We start from the raw sequence: 20460 nt of genomic DNA on the forward strand, positions 1-20460 counted from the left end.
GAAGGGGACCGAGTCGTCTCTCTTTGTTGTTGGAAGTGTAGCAGCTCCAAGCCCCCGTGTGAGCTGAAGGCCCTGGGAGCCACGGGGGACGGGGGCGCAGCCTCGGGTTTGGTGCCGGCAGCCCTGCGGGGCGGGGGGGTGGCGGGCTCTCATGGGGGGCACCGCGAGCAGCACCAGGGCTAGGGGGCTTAGCCGGCGACGGATGCTTGGTGGAGGTGGGGGCTGCGGGCTGGTATCTGAGCCCTTGCGATCCCCCTGGGCGATTCCCAGATGAGACCGAGAGCCTAGACTTTTGCATAGTGACTGCGGAAGAGCCGCTAAATGGTGTGTTGCTGGCAGTGTTTCTTCCTGGCCTAGCACAGCTCCTGGACAGTGTAAGTAGGACACAGGGTAGGACAGTGCCTACAGGGGACATGCTGTGACCGTCCCACCCACTTCCTGGGGACGGAGAGGGAGACCTGAGAGATGAGGGGCTGAAGGATTCACACGTCACACTCGAGCCTGGGCCGGGTCACTCTTTAATGTCATCTCGGGAGGGAGCTGAACCCAAAAGGCAGTTACTTTTGGGTGGGGTTCACCACCTTTCCCATGAAGAGGGGGCTCTTGGTGTTTCTATCATAGATGATGATGAGGAAGGGGCTGTTGAAGTCAATACTCGGGGGCATCGACATGGGGATGGCTTCCGTAAACACGGCCCCGGCAGCTTCTGTCCCTTTCTCGTCGATGGTCAGCACAGCTTTATGCAGCCCCTGCAGGGAGAGAGAACAGGGGCCTGTGCTGAGCGGAGCTGTCCCCTCCCCCAGCCTGGGAGCAAGGCCAGAGGAGGGGAGCAGGGGCCCAGGGAGGGGCTCACTCAGGCCTTCCTCCACCCAGCCTGTCTTTCCCCACCCCTGGCCTCCCTCGCTACAGACAACACACAGGCCTTCAGCACCTTCTCCAGCCCTTGCCTGACTCCACCGGTGGACCCTACTTTCACCAACCTTCTCAGCCTCCCCAGGAAGCCGCCCACAACCCCAGCAGGGAGACTTCCCCGTGATTCGTCTTCCTTGGCCCCTGTCTTGTTTCCAGTATCAGATGTCAAGTGCCCGGGGGCCCAGGACGTTGACGGGGACCTTCCCTGTGCCTGGTCCACGCCAGGCACTCAGTTCCCAGCCAGCCATTGAGCTGCAGTGGTGTCTTTGGTCACCTTCCACTCTCCTGAATAAATGTCATCTTTAGACAAAATCACTTGTTAACTCAGACTCTGTGATTGGCCAGTAGCTCCTGGGTCCCAGACGCAGGGGACAAAAGTTCTTTGAAATCCCTGAGCCCAAGCCTGTCTTGGTAAATATGGGTCCATCGAGGCCCAAAGAAGGGAAGGCCCTGGCCAAAGATGACCCAGAGGGTCAGTGCCACCAGCATCCAGGAAGTCCCTAGCATGGCAGAAGCCCGTGAGACCCCTCCTCCACTGTCACCTGCACACATTCCAGTCCCAGTAGATTCAGTGGCACTCCTCAGGGACCTCGGTCCGCAGGTACGTCTGTGTCCCTTTGTCCCTTCCCCAGACCACCTCTGAGCTATGGTCCCGTACATGCTGTGACACCTTCTGACCCACAGACGCCAGGGACAACTCACCTTGGACAGCTTCAGGGGCCCTTGCTCCGTGATCCCTGAGAGCTCAGCCTCGTTGCTGAAGACCTTGGTGATGCCCATTTTGCTCAGGATGGTTTTCAGATCGTAGGTTCCAGAGATGGACAGTTTGGGCAAACGTAAACTGGCAGACCTGTCATGACAGGAAACAAGGGGGTTTCACACATGGAGTGTCTCATTTCTGGCTGTTTCTCCCTCCCACAGGAGGACTGGAGGTGTGCATGGGTTTATTCTATTTCTCGTTCCTCCAGCCCCCGGGGCCAAAGAATGTAGAGTCACAGGGATGAGCTTGTCCTGCAAAGTCTCAGGGGCTGCCTCCTGCCTCCTCTGAGCAGCCCTCTGGGCACTCCACTGGGGAGCACTTAGCACACTGCCCTGCAGGGTCAGGTCCCCCCAGATGGGGACTTCTCCAGGGCCTGCATCAAGGGTCTGCCAGAGTGAGCTGATGGGCATGGAGGCTTCCCATGAGCGGCTCTGGGTTCTACCCCACCTTGTCTCCTTCTTCAGCCTCTGGTGCAGGGAACACAGGGGTGAGGTCCGTGGGGCCGGGGCGGGGGGCAGGGAAGAGGTCTTAAAACTGCTATTTTAATTTTAACCTTATGCTCTTTTCTATTCTTATATTTATTTATGTATGTATATGTGTATTATATCATCTTCTGGATATTAATTTTATTTCTTAATTCTAATTTTAATGTATTTGATTATTTTTCTATATTCTTACTGCATGCATTTATAAAAGTATGCGTATTTTGGAGTGGACCCGATAAACTAGTTCCTGAGGCCTTGGGCATCGTATGACTACCCAGTGATGCACGAATCTGGGCTGCATGCTCACATATCACTTCACTTGGGGACCTCACCAAACCGCATTGGTCTAGTGACAGAGGAACCCAAACCCACCTGGGCCTGTGCTTTTCTGGTCCCCAGGCGAGCTCTCCCCTTCTAGCCCTGACTGTCCCTCCTCTAAGTCCACATCCACTGTTTCCCTTTCCAGAAGCCCATGTCTCCTTTCTCGGTTCTCCAGGGCTCATGCTGGCGTTGCTCACCCTGCTCCGGGTGCTGGCACAGGGAAGCGGCAGTGTCCGGGGAGGGGGGAGTCCCCAAGGACACAGGGCTTTGGTCTCCTCCCCGTGGGCACTGTCCCTCTCCCAGAGCCCGGCCGGTGCGGTGGGAGTGACATGAGCCTGTGTCCGGGACATCGGGTCATGCGCAGTTGTGCGATCCATGGGATGTGGGTCCACCCTCCCTCCCGGTGGCTGGTCCCGACGAGGCAGCGCCCGGGCTGTTCTCTGCTTTGGGAATCACCTGGTGTGTCTGTTTTCCAGGAACTTGGCCAGGAGTTCCTTGGTCAGCATGTCCTCCAACTGCTGCATCTTGCCCTGGTCGGGGAGGATGAAGATGGCAATGGCGTTGCCCACGTAGTCCATGAGCAGCACCCAGCTGGACAGCTTGTCACAGTGATAGATGTCGAACATGCCCAGGCGGCTCATCATGGGCACCTGGACGGTCGTGTGCTCATCCACGTGGAAGTCCTCCACTGTGGTATGCTCCTCCTGGAAGGGCTTCTCCCATTTGCCTGGAGAGAAGGAAGGTGGCCTCAGTCAGAGGTGGGAGAAGGTTGGGATAATGCGGGGGGGGGGGGGGATAAAAAAGCCCTGCACCTCCTCGCTGAGATCCTCCTCTTTGAACCTGTTTCACCAGCTGTAAAATGGGGCTGCTGTGAAATCTACTGAAAGGACTTTTGTGAGAACAATGCAAGACCTGAGTAGGATCCAGAATGTCTATCTTATGGAGGCTAAGGGATGCCAAGCTGGATGTGCAGAGTGAGGATTTTTACTTGTATTTCATGCTTACTTATTTGAGGGTGGCTTGGGAGATTCTAAAGGAAAATGATTGACATCAGTCCTACTCGGCACCTCCTTGTCCGAGTCTCCCTGCCCCTTGTTAGCGGGCGGTTCTTATCATTCAGGGAATCACTCTCCCTCCGACTCCAAAGCTTTCCTTGGATCACCGTGCAGAATGCAGATGCCTGGGTAGCTCCTCCCCACCCCCCCACCCCCACGCCAAGACAGCGGCCCTGTCCGGGCAAGTCAGAGTGGGGGGGGGTGTGCCCTGGGGGCCCCTGCGCCCAACTCTCCCATTGGACAGCAGAGCTGGGACCTAAGACGTGCTGACTCTGGCCCAGGGCTCTCCATTGCACTGTTGCCTCCAGAATGAGGAGCTGGTGCAGTGAAGGAGGCCACCCTGGCCTCACTCTTACCTCCCCCACCAGGCCATCTCCATGGGCTATTCCACTACCTTAGAGTGCCCTCTGCGGCCCACAGGCCCCCCACATTGCCATCCTCAGGGAGGAGGCCAGGTTGAGATTCAAGTTCAGTTGAGCACCTGTTACATGAGCCTGTGGTTCCGTGTTCTTTGTAACTTGTTCAGTCCTCACAGAAACCTGACAACAAGGGTATTACTATGTTCCCGTCACAGAGGGGAAACCTCAAAGTGGAACGATGACCTGCCCACAGTCAAACAGCTAATAATCGGTAAGGGAAGGATTCCAACCCTGGTGCTTCTGACTCCAAAGGTGTCCCTGCTTCCACTGCACTGGAGTTATCAGAAATTGTGTTCCAAGAAACCCCAGTCCCTTCATACACTCTGCTAAAACTGTCTATTTTACCTCCCTCCCTGGTAGGGATCGACAAGGCACACTAGGACATTGAAGGCTCTGAGAAGTCCTGCAGAGAAGATGATGATTTGACTGTCCCACCCATCATTGCCTGACCTTAGTTGATCGCGGAAAGTATGACAGTGGTAGTGTGTGGGAAACCAAATAACACATGTGGAGACTCACTGCCCACTTATTCTGCACCGCTATGGAAAGTTTAACAACTGCATGTTTGAGAATATTTTTGGATGTGTTTGTGGGAAACAGCTCAGGCTGGTGTTGCAACCTTACCTTTAAAGAAAATGTAATTCACCAGAGCGAAAACTGTGTCTTTGTCAAGATCTTGGACCAAATTCACAATTTTCCCTTGGGTTCCCTTCTCTACATAATCATTGATCTGTTTCTTGGCCGCTTCAGTGTCCCCGAAGTTGATAGAGAAGGCTTCTGAGTGGTACAGGTTCTTGACATCCTCCAAAAACTTATTCAGTAGCTTCATGCCCTCAGTAATGAAGAGACCATTGCCAGTGGTCAGCTGCAGCTGGTTGTCTGGGTGGTTGAGGGTGCGGAGGAGTTCCTGGAAGGCTTGGTGGACCTCACTCTCTGCTCTCTCAGTGAGGTTGAAACCGAGGCCCTTCATGATCTGGCCGTGAGTGTCACCCTTAGCCCCCAGAGAGAGCATCGCAAAGGCTGTAGTGATGCCCACGGGGGAGAAGAAGATGTTGGTGGTGTTGGACTCGTGAGCCACCTGGCGGTACATGCTGAAGGCGAAGTCAGCCAGGTTCAGGGCGATCTTGTGGCAGGCTGGCTCCCGGTGGTGCTCGTGATTGTGCTGGGATGCATTTGTGTCCTGGACAGCGTCTCCCTGGAGACCCTGAGCCAGGGAGCGGGGGGCCAGGCAGCACAGACCTGCCAGCAGGAGGAGGCCCCAGGTGATGGAGGATGGCATTGTCCTGCAAGAGAGAGAGGAGGGGCACCACGCCCGAGTCAGGCCACACGGTGAGTCCCCCGGCCACTGACTGACCCCAGGTGGAGCATCCGGAGTTTACCCGGCGCTGGGCCAAGCACTCTCCTACGTCCTCATCACGCAAGGACAGGACAGTAGCAGAGACTTTACAGGGCTCACCGTGTGCCGAGCCCCATTCTAGGCACTTGGCTGTCTCAGCTCATGGTCCTCTTTGATGACCCGTGACCTAGGGCACAGGGCCATTGCCCATTCACAGAGGAGGAGACCGAAGGCCAGAGGGGTTAAAGCCACCTGCCCAAGGCCACAGAGCAGGAAAGTAGCAGGAGCAGAATCACAGACCCGGGCCGCCTGGGTGGGAGTCCCTGCTCTTGACGGCTGCCCTACCCCCTGCAGTGGCCCTGGGCGCAGGGGTCAGCCCCTGTCTCCCATAAGGGGCAACTGAGGCACAGGAAGCACAATGTATGGGTGCACGACTACCCAGGGATCGGGCCAGGTCAGGCTCAGCTATGACTGGATGTGGAATGGGAACATTTCCACTAGCTCCTTTTATTTAATGGACATGAAGCTGCTGCCCAGAGAGGGTAAGATTCTGCCCAGTGACACACAGCCAGAATGCATGGAGCTGCAGGGCTGTCCCCACTCACCAGTCATGGTGAACCTCAGCCCCCAGCCGCTCTGCTTGAGCCGAAGGGCAGCCCCACATGCATCTGTGGCCTCAGCCACACGAATGGGCTGCGGTCCCTGCGGTCAGGTTACCTGCCCATCCTCATCACCACCTCTGCCCTGGCTCTGGGCCTGGCAGAGATGCGGGCTGTAGAGATACTGATTTCTCCAGTAAGTTGGGGGTTGTGTACTTGTGTGTGGGGTGGGGTGTAGGAGTTAAAAAAACATCTCTTTTTCAGACAGCCCTGAGTTCTAATGTGAGCTCTGTCACTGCCAACCATCTGACCCAGGACAGGCCACTTGGTCTCCCTGGTTCTCATTCTACCTCATATAGAAAGTGAGGGTGTTGGGAGAATTTTGTGAAATAAGTCCATGCATCAGACCTCACACTGACAGGCTCTAGAACCTGCTAGGGGTTGCAAATCAGAAGCCTTCGGAGGGCAGGCAGGGGAGGGACATGTGTTCCGTGGCTCCCAGATGTGCCCCCGCCTCAGGGCCACCAGTCTGCACCACCTGAGTACAACCTGCTCCCCTAACAGATGGGGAAACTGAGGTCCAAGCAGAGGAGAGTGTACCTGCAGCTGCACGGCTAGCTATTTCTCATGGAACTAAACTCATCATTTTAGTAAAACACAAAGACAAAGGAATCCTTGAATTTGGAATTTGAAAACCTGGGGGGAAGAAGCTGGAAATGAGGAAGGCTATCGTCGCAGGCTTTTTATAAAAGTTTCTTTCGAATCAAACAACAAAATGAAGCACAGCACTGGTCTCTCTTCGCCACCCTTTCTCTGGCCTTCGTGCCTCTAAGTAATCCAAACCTGATGGACCGCACGCTACGTGATACGTAGCCCCGAGGGACCCTCACACTGGGCTTGGGCCTCCTGTCGGCTTCCTTTTGTCTCTCAAGTAATCTTTCCAACTTCAGGGACCCCAGACTTCTGCTTTCTCCATGCCCTTTTATCAAAGGCCGCACCCTGCATCCCCCCAAACCTAATGCTGGGGAAGGCAACGGGAGTGGGTAAGGTAGATAGTGAAGCACCCAGAGGTGTATAGACAGACCAAGCTTTAAACCAAAAGAATGAAGACGTCACGGTGACATTCCCGGCGTCCAGGGCTGGTGGGAGCAGTGTGCAGGTGGGGGCACAGGAAGTGAGCCCTCTCTTTACCTGGTTGGATTCTATTCCACCCATGAGCACAAAAGGAATGATCAGGGGTGACCCAGGGAGGTCCAGGAAAGCCACTGGGGCATCAACGACCTGCTAAACCCTGACACTGAATAAGCCCACGTGTGACCCAGCCCTGCCGAGTTTGGGCAAGTAGCCCCGGGAAGGTGACCTCACTCTTTTGAGCCATGGCTTCCTGTCTGTGGGGAAAAGAATCCCTCACCAGGCAGATGTGAGGGACGAACAAGGCGGTGGGTGGGCGGGCGGGCACCTGCCAGGTGTGGAAGCTCTCCCCGTACCTGCGCGCAGGTAGGGTGCACGTGTAAAAACCGGCAGATTTCTTCCTGGCCAGTTGCCACATTGCCCAGGACCAGAGACGTGGCCCCTGCTAGGCCAGGAACTACCTCTGAGTTTGGAGAATTTTAAATTCAATTCTCCGAGTATTTATGTATTGCCTCCTAGCTGCCAAAGCCCGTGCCGAACGAACACCAGCACCAGCATCACCATCCCGGTGGTCACACCCAGTAAGCAGCAGGTGTTTTATGCTCACTGTCTCATCTAATGTCCCCTCAACGCTTACCCTGTGGAGCGGGAATGATTATTAGCCCCATTTTATAGGTGGAGAAATTGAGGCCTCCAGAGGTTGAGCCACTTACTGAAAACCACAGACCTGGTTGCTTATGAATCTGGGATTTAATGCTGGGCATTTTGATTCTAGGACTTGACATTCAATCCTTCTCTGTTTACAAAGCTAAAGCCAGAGACCTTGCAACAGAAAATGCTTGGATGTGGTCGGGCTAAATGAAGAGGGCATCGCATGTGGCTCTGGCCAGTGGCTCTGAGGCCACGATGCCTGAGTTCAATTCCATAGCAGCTGTGTGACCTTGGACAGGTTAATTAACCTCTCTGAAACTCCGTTTCCTGGAGATGACAAGGGTGCACTTCCTCACAGAACTGTTGTGCCAGTTAAATATGTACAAAGTGCCAAGAAATGCTTGACACAAAGTCAGCTGTCAGGGAGGCTTAGCTGTTATCGATATAGTTACGGATCTTTCGGAGCACTGCATAGGAGTCTGGTGGCCTTGGCCTTGGTCATCTTTGTAGCCCCCATCTCCAAGAACTGATGACAGAAAAATTATATCCTTCCCATGCTCCAGAGATCAAGGCTGGGGGGCCAGGGTGGGGTGAGAGGAAAGAGGGCAAAGGTTGTCTACAGTTTGTCCAAGAGGACAGAGAGGTTGAGCAGTGGCCCAGGGTCACCCCGCATCAAAGAGGCCTCAAGGCCACCTGGGTTTCTCCCATTCCCCAGCTGGGTCCTAAGACCCAAGAAAATTATGTTGGTGGGAGGAAGAGGTTTGGGAGGGTGAGTTCTGGAGCTAGGTGGCCCCAGTTGGAATCCTGGATAGTGTGTAATTTGGGGCAAGTTATGAGCTTCCCCGTTCCTGATTTCCTTATCTGTAAAATGGGAATCATCTCAGTAACCACCCCAGAAGGTTGTCCTAAGGCTCAAATGGCCGACCGCATGTAAGGAGCTCAGCAGCCCGCTGGCTAGAGCGAGGGCTCAGGAGCACAGCTGAAAGCCCGAGCCGGGGCCCCCTCCACGGTTTCCCATCTTCCATCTCTGTGTGCATGAGGGTGCACAGAGACCCACCGCGCACAGGGGGTCCAGCATGGTTCTGTTCTGGGCGTTTCTGCAGAGGATGGAGAGCCCATGAGTGGCTGGAACTCTGCGCTCTGGTCCCGCCTGGCTTCCCCACAAGGTCTCTATGGGAGCCTGGGCTCCCCACGGTCCCTCTCTGGGCCTTACCTTTCTCACCCGCAGAAGGGGAAGCCCGGGGAAGGTAGTGAGGCCGGCAGGGACAACAAACAGGAGGGACACAGGAGCTGTGCCCACAGAGGTGTGCTCCTTCCTGGGGTCTCCACTTCCCCATGGCTCCCCGAGGGCCAGTGTATCCCCGGGGCAGGCTTGGGAGCGGAGAGGGACCTCCGGGGCTGCTGTTGCCATGACGACAGGGGCTCCAGCCCCAGCCTGTTCCATCCTCCCTGCATCCCCAGGGCCTGCTCGGCGGCATGGGGACCTCCGGGGAATCTCCCCAGCGGACGGCATACTTACAGTTACTGTCCCAGGCCGGGGCCGGTGACCAAGGCTGAGGAGACAGGGCCTTGTCTCTAGTGTCTATTTAAGCCGTGGACCCACAGGGATGACGGGGGAGGTTGCTGGTGAATATTAACTAAGGTCACCCCAGTTATCGGAGGAGCAAACAGGGACTAAGTCCAGAGGCCACTGCTGAACTGTCCACCCACGCCACCCGTGCGTGCCCTGCCCAGGAAGCCCACGGCCCTCTGTCCCGTCTACCAAAGGCAGTCATTGTACCCAGCTCATAAACCGTGGCGTCCTGCATCCACGGAGAGGTGGCATGACTCAGGCACTCTTGGGGACAGCATTCCTTTGGGGGCCTGCCCTCCCACTGGGGAATTCTCACTGGCTGGCCCAGCGAGAGCTACCATTTACCCAGGCCCCTTGAGATGTCTCCCGCCAGAGATGCGCTGCTGCCTTGGGAGGAGGCGGGGAAGCGAAAAGCCCCTTTGGCAGAGGAGGAAGCAGAGGTCCAGGGTGGAGAGGCTGCTCATTCATAGTCACCAAGGTAGCCCCAGATACGAACTCTGTGGATTTTCCCGAGGAGGAATATGGGCCATGCCCGATGCTGACACAGCCACTTTGGGCCGGCCCGGGTGGCCCAGGGCACAGACCAGGGGTCAGATGGTAGATCTATAAAGCGGGGTTGCGCTCCCTCAGGCAAGCTGCTTCACCTCTCTGAACGGGGGGGGGGGGGGGGGGGGGGGGGGAGGGTTTGGAAGTCCCGCCCCCTAGCGCGGTTGTGCACAATAACTTCTGTAAAGTGCCTGGCACACAGTGGGCTCTTTATCTGGGTCTGCTCAGCCTGGCTCTCCGGGCTTTCTGGGCAGGACGAGGCTGAATTCTTGGCCAGCCTCAGCCTGCTACTGTTTCCACTGGGTGTGGCTCCCAGCAGAGGAATACGATCCACATACGCTTGAATTTTCCTGGGAATGTGGCCCTGTTCTGGAGCTACTGTAGATCCCCGGGGCACTGGCAGTGGGGGAGGTGGTGGTACAGGGTTGAGGTTGACTGGGCCTCCCCTGACTGTGATCTCTTTAAACACCAAAAGCAGACCACATCCCTCTCTGTGCGCTCTGACGGCTGCCTGGCACACGGCAGGCTCTCTGTGGCTATTTGATGGAGGGGCAGAGTGCATTTTTGTCCCTTCTCTCATTCCCCTGGTCCCAAATGTGGGACTGTGCCAGGTGAACGGCCCGCAGATTCCTCTGCTACACATAGGTTCAGACCTGAGAACCCAGCTCCCCTATTCAGTGACTGTGAGATCTCAGACAAGCTGTTTCACCTCCCCGTGCCTCAGTTTCCCCACCTGTAAAATGAGGATCACAACGGTACCCACCTCATTGGGCTGCTGAGTGGATTCAGTGCGGCAGTTCTGGGTCAGTCCAGAGCACGGTGCTGAGTGTGCACAGCGAGCCCTTTATGATGGGGCCCCACCTGTACCAATGGGTCTCCCTGGTGTCACTGCGGTGGGGGGGGGGAAGCTTCCAGAATGCCCCCCAGGCTTCTCTCCTTCAGTGCTCTCAGTGACCCTGGAAGGGGAGTTCATACCACCCTCCAGCCAGGAGCAGGAACGAGCTCAGAGAGGGGAGGATTCCCCACTCCCATCCCGATCCCCCAGTTCCACCATCTGGCTTCAGGCCCTTTCCCCTCAGCCGGCTGGATGGGCTTCTCCCCACCGGGGCTCTCCATCCCCTCACAGCTCAGAGAGGTGAGTGTTGACTGAGGTGAGGCCTGGCCTCCATACCTCCTGGGCATCTCTTCCTCGCCCCATGCCTCAGTTTCTCCATCTGTACAATGGCCTCCCTCCAAACCCAGCTGCCCCTCCCACCTCCCTGCAGTGGATGGGCAATGCCAAGTGCCCCACCTTCCAAGCTGTTGCCAAGCTTGGCTCCCTCAGCTGGTGGCCTCGGGGCTGGTGGGAAGGCACTTCCCTACGCCCCCTCTACCTCCAATCCTTAAGCTGTGGTGGCTTCCACACCTCCTGCGGCAGCCTGCCTTTCCCTCCTCCTTCTCCTCTGCTCTGGGACTCTGTATGCACCTGGGCAGTGCACGGTCTCTGCCAGCCTGGGAGTAGGGAGGCTCTGGGTGTCAGAGGCAGCAGGTCCAGGAGGGGCGGGGAACTGGGACAGGACGTGGCCTTACACAAAGCTGTGGGTAGCCAGGCGGGTGCAGCCGGCCCTCCCTGGCCCAGGCAGTCCTGCTTGTCATCTGCTGTTCTAGCTGTGTCCAGCCTGTGTGACCCCGACGAGTCACCCAGTCCCTCTGAGCTTCTGTAAAAGTGAGGGTCGCGCTGGGCTCAGGGCGTTCGTGGAGATAGCAGGTGTCACCCTCTTGGCCTAGGGCCTGGCACTGGCATTTTGGCAGCTTTCCAGGGCCCGCCATAGAGGGAAAGACTGAGCCACCTGAGAAATGCCCAGCTGGAGCCCCACGGAAGCTGGGAAGGGTCTGTGGGTATGGGAGAGGTGTGTGTCACAGACTTTGGCTGGGTACAAAAGGGATGCAAGACATCCCAGCAGGGACTGGGACATTTGGAGGGGAGCACGTGAGGGGCTCCGGGGCCCTGTCCCATCTGAGCCAATGTTCCATGCTCAGCCCTTCCTTATCTCCCGATCCTCATGCTCCGTGGCCCCTACTCCCCTGGGATTTCCTGTTGCGGAGAGCTCCTCTGGACACATATCTTAGGAAGAAGGGGTGGGATGATCTGGGAAACCGAGCAAGGACAGAATCCTGGTTGGCGGTGGGGGAGGGCACCTAGGGACCATTCTCGGTGACAGTGTTCCTAGAACCAGGAGCCATGGTGGAGAATGTCTTGTCCACTCAGTTACTTCTGGAATTGTTGATAGTAGCCTCTGGGCTGATTCCCTGGGCGCGAATGCGTCCTAGGAAGATGCTGTGGGCTGGTTTAAATAAGAAGCTTCTGGGGACACCCTACCCCTCCTGGGGCCCTGGGCCAAGCAGATCAGGCTGGTCAGGAGGGCGGAGATACACTTCAGAGGCCCCACAGCCACAGAGCGTGGGGACCAGACTGTTTGCACTGCCCCATGCAACACACAGGTGCACCAGGCTCTCAGGGCACACTCCCACTCGGGTCCCCCCGTGCTCACTGTGGGGTCCCTCCCCCAGAGGCACTGGCTTCCTTCTTCATTGTAGGGCCGTGGTGAAGGCATGGGCTCAGGAGCCAAACATCTGGTTCAAGCCTGAACTCCACCCCTGTCCTTTGTGAGAGCTTCACCACTGACCCTCCCAGTGCCTCAGTTCCCTCATCCGTAATATGCAGGACAAGATATATCGCTTGTACCAGGATTGGGAAGAGCGCATGAGATGATTTCATGTAAGACTCGAGGCAGCCTCGGCCCAGGTGGGCCCTAAGTCGATGCCGATTACCATGGGATATTTGGGGATGTGTCTTGGGCCCGGGAGCCCGTTCAGATGCTTTGGGGTCTGAGCGGGAGAAAGATGGGGGGAATGGTGCTCTTTGTCCAGGCACACCTCTTTGCATTCAAGCTTCTGCTGATCCCAAAACGCCTCACTCCCCTCTGCTGGGCTCTGCTCTCATTTTGCTTCCTGGAGGCACAGGGTTAGGAACAGAGGACCAAGTTGGGTGTGGGGTGGTTTGTAGCCCCGTCAACTTGGTGGCTGATCTCAGAGCCTTGGTTTCCTCATCTGTGAAATGGGGATAATAAGAGTCTTTCTCATTATAGTTGTTGTGAGGCTCGAACGAGTGGATGCTTGTGGAGTGTTCTACCCCAGGCCTGCTCCGTGTCTGCCTTGTCATAGCCTGTACACGTTAGGAGGGTTAGTCGGATGCTCCCGGGCTGCCCTCCCAGGATGTGAATTAAGTTTGCACTGTGAATTTGCCTCCTGTTGGCATCTTGCAAACCATCCAACTTGCAACAGCCAACCGGACCCTCTTCCTTCCTGTACGTGATCTCTGGGCCTGCTTCCTGTGTGTGGTTCAGGTCTTACTTTTTCTGGAAATGTTTGGCTTATGGTTTCTTGTTTTCACTTTTCATCTTTACTCAGAGGAAAAGAAGGCAGATCTATGTGTTGTAAGTGACAATGTTAATAGAAGGAATCAGGCATGCAACCTATAGCTTTATCCCCTACGTGTTAAAATTAATAAAACCATTATTTGTATTATCACTAACCTTTTCTACACTTAATTTATAGGCCATTATGTTCATTATGGCCTTTCAGCTTTTAGAGACTCAGCTTGTCCTATTTAAATACGGTGGTATTTCCTTTGGGATGGTCCAGTGACCGCATTTTGGCCAATGGGAGCCTCTCAAAGTTCTCTTTTCTCCTTTTAGCAATGCTTGTCAACCTTCAGAAAGCATGCACTTGTATTCGAGCAATGAGCCCCTGTTCCAGCTCCATCCTCATCTTCTCTTGCCTCTAGACATGGTGCCAGCAAAACCCTCCCTGGGAGAGGAAGGGAGCTGGCGTGGCAAGGGTCCTCCCAGGAACCGCAGTGAGCACCAGCTGTGCAGGACTTACCCCTGCATGGGGCCGAGGGAGACCCCGAAGGACTTTGGGACTTGTTTTTCAGAAATACGAGCCCTGAGCGGGTGGCTCAGATAAGGAGGGCATTAGGGATCTTTGAACTTGCCCAACTCCGACCTTGGGTTGAAATGGTTCGATTCACCTTGTTGTCTTCTTTCCTGTTGACTTTCAGCATTTCTGTTTGCTCGGTCTTAACAAGTCTTTTGCAGCTCTCCTTTGGTGATACAAACCCCCAAACTGACTCCAGCGTGGGGCCTGTCACCACGTGCATTGTGGCCGATGCTTCTCAAGTGCTTCCTATCTGCTGGGCTCTGTTTGAATCCCGTGCAGTGGGTAGCATTAATATCCCCTTAGTACAGATAAGGAAACTGAGGCACAGAGAATCACCTGGATGCTGACAGTGTGGCCAGTCCACCTCCTTCTCCCGGGCCCATCCCTCCCTTCCTTCCTCTATCTGTAGTCATCATATGGGGTCATCTTCCTTAATTCTCCCCATCTATTAATGGATCTATCATCTGCTCATTCACTCACTAAACGTCCTGTATTGACCGCCTCCTGGCTCAGAGTTTGCAAAGGTGGAAGGTGTGCTCCCCACTGTCCAGAAACTTGCACCCTGGTGGGGGCTGAGCCTGGGGACCACAGAGCCCCTTTCGGATAAGGCAGAGGGGTAGAGAGGAGGGCTGGGTTCAGGAGATAAGCAGAAAGCAGGAGCCACAGACGAGGGTTGACACTGGGGGTAAGCGCCAGGAAGGCGCTCCTGATTTTCTCTTCAGTTCTCTTTCTGGCAACTGCATCACCTCCCTAGATGTAGTCTCCCCATCCCCCAGTGACAGGAAGGACCAAAGACTCCCAGGGCAGGTCCACAGCCAGCAGGCAGGACCCTGGGACACGGCGCTTGATGGCAGCTTTCGTACCTGCCTCTCCCTCTGCCCCACTTCAGCCCCGGGGCTCAACTCCCCATCACCTGCCCCGGCAGCCCCTCCCCTGCCCGGGTACCAGTCAGGCAGCTGATACCCAGCGTCCCCAGACACCTGGCTTCTCCTGAAGTCCTCTTCTGTGGCGGCTGTTTAGGCTCCAGCATCCCTGACCTTGGAGCCATGAGGAAGTGCAATTCTCCTGGCCCACAGCTGTGTCCAAACCTCTCCTCCTCCTGCAATCAGGTAGTTGCCTCCCTGGACAGGCCCACCTTCTCCCGGCCTCATCCCTGACATCCGCAGGCTCATGGATCACATCCTACACCACGGGAGATGGGCAACAGGGGCTGGCCTGGTCCGTTCCGCATCACTCGACATGGCTGTGGATGGCCTTCCAAGCCCCTAGCCGCTTGCTTCCTGTCCATCTTACCTCCGGCGACCCTCTCTTTCACCCCTCCCGACCCTCATAGGACCCATGGCCATCCCTTGGACCTTGCTGTCGGGTCTGAGGCTTCTGTGTCAACTCTTTGTCTCCAGCTCCCCTCTTGCTTCACCCTGCTCACCTGTCCTCGGCCCTCATGGGCCTGCGGGTGTAGACACGTGGAGATGGTGAGGTGTGACCAGCTTAAACCTCATGGGGCATTGCGTCAGCCGCTCTCTTGTTAATACCTCTGCAGTAGATAGAATAACGTCTCCAGAGATGCCCACGTCCTAACCCCCAGGACCTGTGAGTGTGTCACTGTGAAAGCAATGTTGCCGATATGATGAAGGTCATGATCTCGAGAAGGGACATTATCCTGGATTTTCCAGGTAAGGGACCAGTGTAATTATGAGGGTCCTTATAAAAGAGGGGCAGGTGGGTCAGAGTCAGAGAAGGGGATGTGACAGCAGAAGGAGAGGTCGGGGTGGCGTGAGGAAGGGGTTTGTAACGCAGGAAAATTCCCTGAAATTCAGATTTCCCTGTCCATGTTTAATAGTTTATCAGAACACAATCACGCTGTTGGTTCACCCTCCACGGCTACTTTCCTGCGGTGGTGGCAGAATCGAATCGTGGTGACAGAAAGTGCGTGGCCTGCAAAGCCTAAAATTAGGCCTACATACTATCTGGTTTTTCCAGAACAAATTTGCTGATCCCTGCCTGAGACCACAGACCATACCAGCTCCGCTGGTCCCTCGCGGCCGTGCCTCTGAGGCTGCTGGCTTTTGTACAGGCTGCTCTGTCCTGGGAGGGAAGTGTGGCCAACTCAGTGTGTCTCTCCATATCCTGGGCCAGGATGGAGTCACTGAGGAGACTTCGTGCCCCACCCCCGCCCCCACAAACTGGCTGTGCTGGGGGACATCTCATTCCTTGCTGCTTCCAGAGCACACTTGGTGACATGTATCGTGAGAGCTGACAATTATTGAGCATGTCAGACACAGGTACTTTTGTTATCCCCATTTTACAGACGAGAAAACTGAGGCTCATAGAAGTCAAGCTGGTGAGTCCTAGGTCTCGGAGCTGGCGAGTGGCGGAGGGGAGATTGGAACCAGGCTATGTGACTGCAGGACAAGGGCTCAGCTCAGACACTGGAGTGTGGTTACCCGAGGGCGGGGCAGCCTGTTTTCCGACTCTGACTCTGCTGAGCGCAAAGCAGGAGCTCAAGGTTGCTGGATGAACTGAGGGAAAACGAACGAAGAAGCAGGAACGGAGTGTTTCGGGGCGCCTGGGTGGCTCAGTTGGTTAATCGTCTGCCTTTGGCTCAGGTCATGATCCCAGGGTCCTGGGATCGAGTCCTGGGTCGGGATTCCTGCTCAGTAGGGAGTCTGCTTCTCTCTCTCTCTTTCCCTCTGCCCTTCCCCATTGCTCCTTCTCTCTCTCTCAAATAAATAAAAAAGAAAAAAATAAAAAAAAGAAAAAAAGAAAAAAAAAAAAGAAAAAAAAAAAAAAGAAAAGAAACGGAGTGTTTCTTCTATCAGATGGTTAAGGCGTCTTGCCAGGGCGAGAGTATTGAAAACCCATAGAATGGTTCTTAACTCTAGGAAATAAACTGATGGTTGCTGGAGGGGAGGGGGGTGGGGGGAATGGGGTAACTGGGTGACAGGCATTAAGGAAGGCATGTGATGCAATTTGCACTGGGTGTTGCGCGCAACTGATGAATCACCGAACTCTACCTCAAGCTAATAATATGCTATATGTTCCTTAAATTGAATTTAAATGAGAAAGAATGCTATAAATAGGCACGGGGCATGCAGCTTCCTAGACTGAAAGCCAGTTGTTTGTCTATTTGAGTCGGAAGCCATCCTGTGGGGAAGGGAGGCCCCCACTATGGGGAGGCGGGGGGGACCGGGGCAGCGGGCTCACAGCCAGGACCTAGAGTGACGCTGTCCTGCTGCCCAAGCCTGCCCCTGCCCCCCAGCTGCTGCCCCCATCTGCTGCCTCCGTCTGCCCCACGAGGAAAGGGGAAGGGCTCACAGGAAGACAACAGAGCGAGGGCCGAGTCGTTAGATGGTGAAATAGCACCAATGGAGGGGGATTGCGTCATGTGCGCTGTGTCTCCTTCCCTGCTCCCGTGGCTGACTTGGCCTGGAGGTGCAGGGGCAGCTCCTTGGTCCCGCCGCCCAGGAGCTGACCCCGCCACCTCCCATCCCCAAATGCCCACAGCTGAATCTTGGCTCCCGGGGGCCAAGCCCTGTGTCCACAAACAGTTCTCTTTCCAGTAGCTCTGCAAAGAGCGTTTTATTATATCCACTCTGCAGGTGAGGCTCAGAGAGAATAAATAGGATGACTCCACGAAACCTGTCCTGAACCCTCCCTTCCCTCCCCCTCTCCACCTGCAATCACCAGACACGTACGATCACTGCCTCCCTATTCTCCTTTTTATGTGTTTACTTTTACTGAGGTGTTATTTACATGCAGTAAAACCATAAATCCTAAATGCATGGCTCGATACATGTTTATATTTGCATACATCTGTGTAACTGCCGCTCGATCAAGATACAGAGAACAAATCCATCAACCCGGGAAGCTCCCCACTCTGTCCGTCCTCCAATCTCCCATGGAAGGTCACTTCTCCTCAGACTTCTGTCTCCATGGTCAGTTTCGCCTCTTCTAGAAGGACATGGAGAGAGTGTGAGCGGACACTGTGTGCTTTTTTGGCGTCTGGCTTCTTCCACAACATGTTTGCGAAGTTCCTCCTGTCTCTGGCTGAGTACAGTTCCACCATAGGGGTGTACCACAATTACTTTCTGTTGACAGATGTCTGGGTGTCTGCAGCTTTGGCTATGATGAATAAAGCGTCTATAAGCACTCATGCACAAGGCTTTGTGTGCACATGTTTTCATTTGTCTTGGGTGGACTAACTAGTTACAGGGTAGTATATGCTCAGCTTTATTTTTTTTTTTATAAGATTTTATTTATTTACTTGAGAGAGAGAGAATGAGAGAGAAAGAACACATGAGAGGGGATAGGGTCAGAGGGCGAAGCAGACTCCCTGCCGAGCAGGGAGCCCAATGCGGGACTCGATCCAGGGACTCCAGGATCATGACCTGAGCCAAAGGCAGTCGCTTAACCAACTGAGCCACCCAGGCACCCCTATGCTCAGCTTTATAAGGAACGGCTTCTTCCTCTCCACCTTCCAGGCCCAATATCCTGGGAGGGCTTCCAGAACTGCAGTAGGGAAGCAGCTCAGACCCAGCTCTGCCTCCCTTGCTGAGAACCTGGGGCCGCTCGCTTCACCCACTGCATGGAATGGGGGTGATCACCTTGACCTCTCAGGGTTCCAGCGAGGATTTCAGGAGACACCGATCATGGAAGCCCAGGATCCATAAATATCACTCGGCTCGTGGTGGTGCGAGGCTTGTTTTCATAGTGGGCCAGTAGAAATGAAGTAATTCAATGAAATGGCCAGGAACAAAAAACAAACTTGCTCGGGAAATGTAGATAGAAATCAATGCGTTCCATTCCACTGAAACAGGTTCTCAGGGCCTCATATTCAACTTTCCACTTTGCAGAGCGTTGAGCAATTAAGATAAACAAAGCTCGGTCAACACTGCCTTCTGTGAAGAAGGTCTGTGCAGAGCAAACAATGGGGGCTGTGTGTTTTCTGGGCCTCCTTCTGCCCGCTTCCCTCTACCTTTGGCCTCTGTGGGGCTAAAAGGGAAGCAGGTAGGGAAGGCTCTGCAAGGTGACTTCACTCAGCTGCTGGAGGGCGTGTGGAGGGGATTAAGGGAGACGTGCCCTCCTCCCGTGGCTGGAGGGTGGGCTCACTCAGGGGGTTGAAAGCAAGTGTTTTTGCACGCACACACAGACACACACATTACCACCACCCCAGGAGACTCTGGGGCTCCCCTTTCTTGTACGCAGTCCCCTGGGAAAGATAATGGTCCTGATAGGGTCTGGGATGGTGTGGACTTTGGTAGGAAAGTCCGATGGGACTCCGGGACAGTCAGAACCAGCCTTGATTTACTGTGGACAAGTTACTTAAACCCTCATGGCCTCTCTGACCTTATCTGTAAGTGGAGATTCTGGTTCCAAGGTCTTAGGGTGGTTATTAGGGTCAAGTGAGTCAATTTTTCTATAAAAGATCGGCATACAGTGAACATTCAATATATGTTGATTCCCCTTTCTCTTCTTTCCCTCTTCTGTCTAGGTCCTTTGGTTTGTTTTGATCACAAAGAAGTAAGAGAACAGTGTCATTCAGAGTATCCTGTATCCAGTAAGAGATTACATATGTAGAAACTAAGGTATATGCATAGAAGCTTCTGGAAAGACACAAACCAGTGATTATTCTGGAACACATCCTTCCCAGCTGGAGTGACTTTTCCTTCCTTCTGTATCTTCCTGTGTGCTTATGTTTTCAAAACAAGAGTGGGTTGCGTTTATTGAAAAGAACATCTTTAATTCCTTTTAGCTTAACGACCACACAGAAAGATGCTGTATTTATATATATGACAGTTTCTGGGAGGGTCTTTTTTTTTTTTTTTTTTTAAAGTAACTTCCCCTGGATTTCTCTTTCCCTCTTGGGCTTTCCTCCACATGCCCTCGCCCCCAGACATTAGCTGATGAAGTGGAAAAGATTTCATGGTGAAGTCAGCGCAGGACTCAGATCTTTGTTGTTTACTAGCTGTGGGACCTTGTGAAGATGACTTAATCTCTCTGTGAGCCCAGCAATAAAATCGAGATTGTATCTACCTTACGGTGTTTGGGGGAAGGCTGAATGATAGGACTGTCTATGGTCCAAGCATATAGAAGCTTCTTAAGGAATGGAATGGTGGTTTTCCTCCCGAGCAATGCGTTAGGTCACTGTCTTCATGGAGATGGCCTCTGGCAACCCCATGGCAAGCCTGGGCAAGAGTCACTGCCTGCTGTCACCTTGTCTGTAGATGAGAAACCGAAACTCAGAGAATTTAAGTGACTTGCCCAGTTTGGCCCTGGAAAACCAGCAGTGTTTATTCCTGTATCTTCTTCCTTGTATATTACAACATGAACATTACGTACATTATGGCCGTGTCATATTTGGGCTTTGACTCTGGTGCTTGGACAGGTCTTGAGGTCTGTGTTTGTCAAATACTTGTCCTTGTTCGGTTTGTGCTATGTGTGTACTCTCTAATTGGAGATTGGAGGATAGGGGGATAGGACTCTCCGTGGCTGGGTTTCAAGATTTTCCTGTTAGCCTCATTAACAAGGAAAAACTCTGGAAAATCCAACTGTTTTGGCATCTTAAGAACATTTTCCCGATGCAAAACCGTCACCCACCAAGATGCATTGTTCAGATCTTTTGTCCTAATACTTAATTGTGGGTTGGTCATCTGGTCAACTGAACCGGGTGCAGCCATAACTCACAACTACT

The 20460-nt window shown here is 54.3% G+C and overlaps 1 protein-coding gene across 1 annotated transcript; it reads right to left on the bottom strand.

The window, feature by feature from the left end:
- Window positions 1-506: 506 nt before the first annotated feature.
- SERPINA1 (serpin family A member 1) lies at window positions 507-11102 on the bottom strand. The gene is made up of 5 exons (XM_064571533.1): window positions 10552-11102; window positions 4577-5235; window positions 2935-3205; window positions 1615-1762; window positions 507-749 (listed from the first exon to the last, which is right to left on the bottom strand). Exons 1-5 carry the CDS (start codon window positions 10554-10556, stop codon window positions 558-560), a joined length of 1275 nt encoding a protein of 424 aa, XP_064427603.1. The 5' UTR covers window positions 10557-11102; the 3' UTR covers window positions 507-557.
- Window positions 11103-20460: the final 9358 nt, after the last annotated feature.

Source organism: Mirounga angustirostris, unplaced genomic scaffold, assembly GCF_029215605.1.
Source record: "Mirounga angustirostris isolate CCGP_5_RB_7025 unplaced genomic scaffold, mMirAng1.0.hap1 SCAF_9, whole genome shotgun sequence".
In the NCBI taxonomy this organism is placed as follows: Eukaryota; Metazoa; Chordata; class Mammalia; order Carnivora; family Phocidae; genus Mirounga; species Mirounga angustirostris.